The 8,493-nt window shown below is 40.3% G+C and overlaps 1 protein-coding gene across 1 annotated transcript; it reads left to right on the top strand.

Moving 5' to 3' along the window:
• Positions 1-324: 324 nt before the first annotated feature.
• LOC112561208 (brevican core protein-like) lies at positions 325-8,493 on the top strand. Its single transcript, XM_025233550.1, has 5 exons — positions 325-394; positions 1,186-1,258; positions 5,016-5,114; positions 6,166-6,345; positions 8,096-8,493. Exons 1-5 carry the CDS (start codon positions 392-394, stop codon positions 8,335-8,337), a joined length of 597 nt encoding a protein of 198 aa, XP_025089335.1. The 5' UTR covers positions 325-391; the 3' UTR covers positions 8,338-8,493.

Raw genomic sequence — 8,493 nt, 5'->3', positions numbered from 1 at the left:
CATAAAATTTCACTCAAGCAGATGACATGTCAGGTAACGATCACCTGAGAAGGATGTGCCGGCCTTACAGTCACTACTGAGAACCGTCTAGCTAACCATGTAGGTATTGCGAAAAATGCATATTCTTCCTCCGTGACATAAATTTGAACTGTGTTCAAGCTACAAACGACACAATAAAATATTGATGACAGGGCGTGTTCATGTCAGACCACGCCTCTCGTGACGTGGATACCTGTTACTGGCCGGCCTCCTCTCACAAAATATTTACACGTGATGCCATGTGGGAGTGTGGACGAGAGTATATATTGCTGATGCCGCCCTGTGTTCAGACAGTCCGAGGTCTCTCCTCTACGAACTCCGTGAACACAACGAGAAGTACAGACGTCTTCAGATGGTAAGAGTTTATGTAGATTAATTATTTATATTATGTATACACTATTTTTTAAATTTTTTTTATAAATCTTGGTACTTTTCTGAGGCGCGCTATCCTTTAAGAATATTAAAATAAAGTTTAACCAAACCGTTACAATCAAGTGATAGTATCTATGTCACAGACCTAGTCGAAGTGAGAGGACTAAGGGCACGTGCAAGGACGAAAGAGCGTGAATGACGAAAGTTTTCGGAATGCGTGTGCCGATGATGTAAAAAAGAGGTGTGACGACAGAGGGGAGAGGAGTTAGGGAGGACGGGAGAATAGGTAGGGAGAGGTAAGCGTGACAGGACTGGAAGCAGGACGTTTGATTAAGAGTGAAGATCATTTTCAGAACTTTAACATGGATGCTAAATACTCAGACGCTTAAGTCCTAATATTTGTGTGAGTTCAAGGGCCAATACTTTATTTTTTTTTGTTTACTAAAAATAGGCAGACTCCTTTAGGCAAATCATTATATGTGTGTGAAAGCACGCGTATTTGTGTAACGCCGCAAGTGTGACGAAAGGGAGTGAGCGAGAGACACTTAGCGGTGTCGTGACAATCTAGCAGAATTTACTTTTTATGATTATTATTTGCAAATTCTTTTAGTTTGCGATTCATGTTTTATATTCTACATGTTCATACTGAAGCCTTAAATTTTATCCTCCATCAGTATATAGAAAAATGGGATTAGTTTTTTCTTTCGAGTCTTGCTTATTAGTCTACTCAATCGAATGCCATCGTCTGTGTATTTATTATTTTTTTTTTCTCAGGCCGCCTCACGATCACCTCGTCTCACATTCGTGACACGACTAGCTGTGACCTTTGCTGTGATTGTCACCTTAGGCAAGTTCTTTTTCTTATCAATTGTATTTTACTAAAAAAAAACATTTATGATCAGTTTATTAGAAAAGCATCACTGGCGTTGCTGCCTTGGCAACAACTAGAATAAACATGACAAAATAAGTAAAAGGTATGATTATGATATATGTTATAAGTACATAGTATGTTAAATATTTGTCATGAGCAGGTAAAGGATCAAAGAGAATTAAAAATTCAATCTTGCTGATCACAGCAGTAACAAGTTTATTTTTAACAAAAAATGTATAAATATATTCATATAAAATAAATAGTATGAAACCTCATGTCTTATTTCACAGCACTGTTCACTTAGCCTTTCTTGAAACAATCTATATTACAGTTTGTACACAATATTCGATAAACATTTAGATTCACAGACTAAGATTTACAAAATAGAAACAAAGAACGAGCAGCATGAATTAATCTAACATCTATGTAATGCAGCGGTTCTCAACCTGTGGGGCGCGACCCCCTGGGGGGTCGCGACGTGCCTACAAGGGGGTCGCGAAGGTGGTCATTTTTTAAAAAGTTTCTTATACTGGTATTAGTGAAATTAGTTTACATTGTGTAACCGAGTGGTGGGGGGCTCAAACTCCAAATCTCTTCTCCCTATTCAAGTACACTGTCTCTGCAATGCAGTGACTTTTCACTTCCAAAACTCAAAACACAATCCCCCTCTAAACAATTAAGCCTCCAATCTCCCTCCTCTCACCTTTTGCCCTCTCTCTTCCCCAATCTCTCATCGCTGACTCCCCTCTCCCTCTCCAGTCACACCTCTCTTTTTTTTTTTAAAAGATCTAAAAGGCACGCATTCAGGAAACGTCCATCATTCACACCCTTTCATTCGCACGTGCTCAGTCCTAGTACTCTATAGCAGTGGTTCTCAAAGTATTTCGGACCGCGGACCACTTTACTTAGGTAAAAAATATGGCGGACCACCAAGGCCTAAAAATCCCTTTGTACTATGAATTTCAAATTTAAATTGCCGAATTTGTTTCATTACAATTCAAAACTAAATGTCCTTTTGTGACAGTAGTATAGTAATAAGTTGACATAAAACTACATACCTCGTTCTTTGTAATTAAAATGTTAATGCGAGGAATGCATCACTTTAAACATCACTTTGCTGACATGACGACTGCAGCCGCGGACCACCTGACTTCTGCCAGCGGACCACTAGTGCTCCACGGACCACACTTTGAGAACCACTGCTCTATAGGTCCCTGACAGAAGGCCATGACCAGACAATGCGCTGCGACTGGATAAAGACAGCAGTTTTAATCCAAATTTTGGATGCAAGTACACGTGTTTGTCCTGAAGAAGATAGCCATGGATAAATTTGTGCTGCGAAAAGGAACTGATTGCGGTGGTTTTTTGAAAAGAAAAAGTGAAGAAACGAGCGATGTGCAAGTTTTGGGTGCTGAAGCCGATGAAAAACCAGAAAGGCCTGCTACGAAAGTAAGAAAGTATGACAATGAATACTTGAAAACTGGTTTTACAAACATTATTGTTGATGGTAAAGAACGGCCACATTGTGTTGTTTGCCTCGCAATATTAGCTCCAGAGAGTATGAAGCCAAACAAACTACGGCGCCATTTGGAAACTCGGCATGCGGAGTTAGCTTGCAAACCTCTCGAATTTTTTGAACGAAAATTGCAAGAATACAAAAGAGACAAAAAAACATTTGTCTCACATACATCAATTCATAAGAAAGCTTTGATGGCTTCGTATCAAGTTTCCTATCGCATTGCTCAAAACAAAAAAGCACATACGATCGGAGAGTCATTAATACTGCCTGCAGCAATGGACATTGTACGGACAATGATAGGAGAAGATGCTGCTAGGCAACTGCAAGCCATTCCTTTGTCAAATGACACAGTTCGCCGAAGAATAACTGAGATATCTGAAGACGTGTCTGACCAGTTGATCAGTCGTATAAAAAGCCAAAATTTTGCTTTGCAGTTAGATGAAGCTACTGACACTGCAGGTGACTCACATTTGATTGCTTACATTCGTTACGTGTGGGAAAATAATCTTCTGGAAGACTTTTTATTTTGCAAGAAAATTGAACGCAGAGCAACAGCCCAAGATTTTTTTGGAATTGTCGATGACTTCCTTAAGGACCAAGGCATTTCCTGGAGTTCCTGCGTCGGCTTGTGCACAGATGGCGCCCCTGCAATGGCTGGAAAGAAACAAGGGTTGCAATCTCTTATTAAAAAGGTTGCTCCAGACGTAGTTTGGACTCACTGCATGATCCACCGTGAAGTTCTAGCTTCCAAAGATTTGAGTGTTGAGTTGAACACAGTGCTAACAGATGTCATTAAAATGGTGAACTTTGTGAAGAACAGTTCTGCCAGATCTCGCCTGTTTTCTCTGATATGTCAAGACATGGGAGCCGACTATGACACCTTGCTCTAGTACTGCGACTCAAGGTGGTTGTCGCGTGGAAAAGCTCTCGCAAGAGTCTTTGAATTGCGGGAAGAATTGTGGGTGTTTCTGAAGGAGAACTCTTTCAACAAGGCTGACCTGCTTAAGAACGACCGATGGCTGCTGCTAATGGCATATTTATCGGACATATTTGAGAAGCTGAACGTTGTGAATACTTCTATGCAAGGGAAGGACACCACCATATTACAAACAACTGACAAGATGAATGCTTTCGTCCGAAAAATTTCGTTGTGGACGCAAAAGATACGCCAAGAAAATATTTTTGATATGTTTCCGTGCTTGTGTAAGTGCAAGGCTGACAACTTGAATCTTGATCAGGTGAAGAATGTAATTATTGCCCATCTAAACGGACTGCAAGAAAGGTTTCAGCATTACTTCGCTGAAATTGATGTGACTAAATACGATTGGATTCGTAATCCATTTCTGGCTGATCCTAGCACAAGCGGGTTGTCCACGCAAGAAGAAGAGCAGCTCATCGACCTTTCGAGTGACCAATCCCTGAAAATGGTCTTCCAAACAACACCAGTGCCAACATTCTGGATTAGCATCAACGGTGAATATCCTCTCCTTTCTGAGAAAGCAATGAAAGTTCTGCTGCCATTTTCAACTTCATATATGTGTGAGCAAGGATTTTCAGCAGTGGCAGCACTGAAGTCGAAATACAGAAATCGTGTGGACGCAGAGGCTGAGCTGCGAATAGCAGTGGGTACGAACATCGCACACAGGTTCGCTTCTCTATGCAACAGCTAGCAGGCTCAACCTTCTCATTAATCAAAGTGAGTGTCCAATAAAATAATATTTATTAGCTTTAGTAAAATTTCATTAACAGTTATACTTCTTGCAGATACGAACTTTGTTCTTCCGTTGTTGAATTGCATTGATTTCCTCGACGCGGCGTTCGAGGTTAGCTAAAGCTCCCCCCCCCCGCTCTTCCACCGACCTAGCTGGCTAAGGGGGGTCGCGGACGTACCGGTGTTCGTCAGGGGGGTCGCCACATGTAAAAGGTTGAGAACCGCTGATGTAATGGATGAGATGCAACCATTAAAAAAAATCTGCAATAAACAAAAACCACGGAAATTGAGAGGAACCGAAATGCAACTTTAGCTTAAGTATGGGTACGAAGAAACAGAGACGTTGCAAAAGAAAATAGAAAAGTCGCAGGAGAAGAAAGCAACTCGGCCTGTCAGGCGCAGCCTCGTTTCCAGATGGTGAAAGGAAAAGCTTCATGTCTTTGATGAACATCTACAATGTAGAGTTGTTTAGCAGGTAACAGTAAGTTATTCTGTTTACTTAGGTGTGACTGGTAAAAGCTTGCCAAAAGAGGTTGCGGCTACCAAGGAAGACAGGGCTGTCGTCCGTTCGAGTCGTTCAGCGGAGGTTGGAGCTCCCTACGGTAAACCTGCTTTAAAGTGACCAAATAGAAATAATATGTGTTTAAAGAGGTTTATGTGTGTTTACCATGTACTGTAAACCTCCATTAACAGTGACTACAGAAGAAATAATACATGTCTGTCCTCCCAAGCCGTGCTGAAGAGTGGTTAAGCAGTAAACACTCAGCTGTAAACAAGGCTTTGGAACTATATTTATATATCTCTTACAAAGAAATTTTTTGAATGTACGTGAAAATGTTAAAGTTTTAAGAGATTCCTACAAGACTTCGTCAAGTAATACTGTCACTCTCGTATGTCCAGAAGCCAGGAATGTCGTTGTGTTGCTTTTTCAACTCTCTTAGATTTATTTTATGACTTCAGCAGCCGTCCGAATTTAAGATGTTCGATTATTGTGATATACAAGAAGAAGGATGATGATACTATTTATAATAAGTTTTATTGGTATAGTCAACAACAATTGTTTAGTTTATTCCTTGCCCCTTCCCCCAGTGACTAGGATAGATTAGAGTTATTCTTGTATTCTTGTTAAAACGTCACACTTCACTGAATTGTTTCACTAACGTTTTACGTGACGTTGGCTATACACCAATAGCGTGGACTGCTTTTTGTGGACCATGCTATCAACCTGTAAAGTCATCTCAGAAACAGGTGACGGTGAGTCACGCCTGGGACCTAGGGGTTTATGAGTAGGTCATTTAGGATATTTTCGAAACAACTTCCATCCAGAAAGCTGGGGCTTAAAATTAAAATACATTAGATACAAAATCGGGCTCGTCTAAAAGCGGTCCCAGTAACACCCGTACTATCCGTATTTCCAAATGCTACAGTGTTGTTATATAAATCCTTCAGCCTTACACACATACACATGGGCAACATCAGTCTGTATCTGTGTATTGTCCTCGTTGTGTCCATCCTTATTACGTGTCGCACGGAGATCACCATCCAGACAATGATTGACAGTGACTACACCAGTACACACTACTTACACTTACAATGCCGAGGGTCGCTAATGTAAAGGTCAGTTCCTGTTGCGATGTAAACTTGTTTGTACAGGTGGCTGTCCTGTGGAGAGAGGTTACGTGCTTTTTGACGATCATTGTCTGAAGCTGTACTCTGTTAAGCAAGACTACCAGACTGCCAACATGCGCTGTCAAACTGATGGAGCTCATCTCTTGGACTTCAAGTCACGTGAGGCTGATGGCCCGGCTTTCGCGTATTTGTTGGACACGATGGGTAAGTTGATACAAATGTTACTGTCATCTACGGAACGAATGAGGTGTAGTACGAAAAACTGGTAAATCGAATATTAAGTATGTTCTGACCTTGAGATGATGATGATGATGATGATGATTAGAGAAAGAGCTTTTAGCTGGAAGTGTACAGCAACCAAATAAGGAAGATCCAAAATGTTATTCACAGTTAGAAGAATATAGAAGGTAGAAAATAATGTTATTGGAGAAGACTGGAATATTGTTTTAAATATTGTTTCAAATTTTCAAGTTGATTATCATACTTGCAAAGAGAATAATACTGGGCAAGAAGAAGTTGATAAGATGATGACAAGCTTGGATCTAGTAGAGATATGGCGTGAACTAACCCACGAGCACTGAGATATACTTGGTGTAGGAAAAGACCATTTTAACAAAGTAGATTAAACTTTTTCTTAGTTCAATTTTACTCTCAAATATGCTCATGGATGCAAATATTACTCCCGGCTACCGAACGGTCTGGAGGTTGTTAGAGGAATCAACGAATACATTAAAAATCGTTTGAAAAAATATTTGGTTTAGTTGTGAAAACTGAAAAATCAAGTGCGATATGGCTGGGAAGTAGAGCAAATTCATCAGCTTAGTACGCACCCCACTTAAAGATACTCAAGGCTTGTGATAAGGCTCTGGCGATTTTCAAACGTTTTAAAAATATATTTAGTTACAATTACAGAGCACGAGAGCAACACAGGAGAAATAAAGGATTCGTTTCTCATTTAACTACCACTTATTAGCACTATTTCGGTTGCCGATGTTTTCAAAAATTGAAAAAAATCCAGGGAAATCGACCTTGTGTCCTTCCTGTCGAGCAACCACGATAGCTTCCCGAGATGATCAAGCAGAGGAGTCTTCTTGTGATGTCAGAGTCTTCTTTTGACGTCAGTCTCCTTATGACGTCACACACGCAGGAAGTGTCTGTGGTCATTGCGAAGATTTGACGTCGTCTGTTTATTCGTATGACGCAGTCTGTTTGTAAGGCTCTGTCTGTCGGAAACTGATGAAAAGAAAATTTTGAATCTTTTCCATCTTTTCGTGGCAGTCGGGTGCAGCACATTCTCGAGGCATGGTTCTCACTATGGAAACCACACGTCATAGGGTCACGTGACGGAGAATGAGACTTCGTGGAAGAAAAAAAAAAGAGTCCCGTGTAATTTCTCTTATTAAACACAACATTCTACTATAAACCTTCAACGTTTTCCACATGAACACACATATAAATAGACGAGATTCAAATTTATTCTACTCTTTACGCGATTCTAAGCAGTTTTATTTTGCCTTAAGAATCCCTTTAAAGATGCAACGTGAACACCTTGTTTTATTTGGATAAAAAGAGAGTTGTCGCTGCAAAACAGTTGGATAGCTAAATGAATTTTATTTAAATGAATATGTAACCACCTAAAAATGTGTACAATTTAGGGTTTCGATCATCTCAAAGTTATAACATTTCCTTTTTTTCCATCTGCAGCTTTGTCGACCACTGATATTATTTCTTCGTGGTAAAGATTCCACTTTGTCTCATGTCTCGTTCTTCACACAGGCAGAGCATTGAAACTGGTTTTTTTCTCGTCGTATGAAGTATTCGTTCATTAAATATATTACAGAGCACTTTTCAAACCGGGGACCTCCTTAAAATCATCAGTAGATACCATTAGATTGTAAGGTAGACTTTTAGATGAAATATTCATTAAAAGAAGGAAATCATTCTTTGTGCTCAGGTAAAGAGCTCCAAGATATACCAGCAGGTGTATTGATTGCAGCAAATGACATTGAAGTGGAGGGACAGTTCCTGTGGAGCGACCGCAGCCTTCTGTTGAGAGAGAACGGACTTTGGGACCCAGGCCAGCCGGACAACAGTAACAATCAGGACTGTGTCGTAGTCGGCTTCTCGAAGGGTATTGTGCTCAACGACGTTCCCTGCACGTGGAAGCAGGAGTATATTTGTCAGGTAGACATCTAAACAGAGTGAAGGACGAATAGTGTGCTGTCCACTCTGTACTTTAGTAATGTTAAGTCAGCTGTTCTCATTTTTTCTATTGCTCTTACCCTCGCACAAGGCGGAGAACTGTGTATGGTAATACTTGACGAAATAACGAAATAAAATAAAATATTAAAA

This window comes from Pomacea canaliculata, linkage group LG4 (assembly GCF_003073045.1).
Source record: "Pomacea canaliculata isolate SZHN2017 linkage group LG4, ASM307304v1, whole genome shotgun sequence".
NCBI lineage: Eukaryota > Metazoa > Mollusca > Gastropoda > Architaenioglossa > Ampullariidae > Pomacea > Pomacea canaliculata.
This window is presented reverse-complemented; position numbering and strand designations above follow the sequence as displayed.

What these genes read in the sequence shown, in the direction of transcription:
- LOC112561208 (XM_025233550.1), top strand. An exon ending in TGCTGTGATTGTCACCTTAG is followed by an intron (nt 1,259 to 5,015) that starts GCAAGTTCTTTT and finishes CTGTTTACTTAG; the next exon opens with GTGTGACTGGTAAAAGCTTG. An exon ending in GGAGGTTGGAGCTCCCTACG is followed by an intron (nt 5,115 to 6,165) that starts GTAAACCTGCTT and finishes TTGTTTGTACAG; the next exon opens with GTGGCTGTCCTGTGGAGAGA.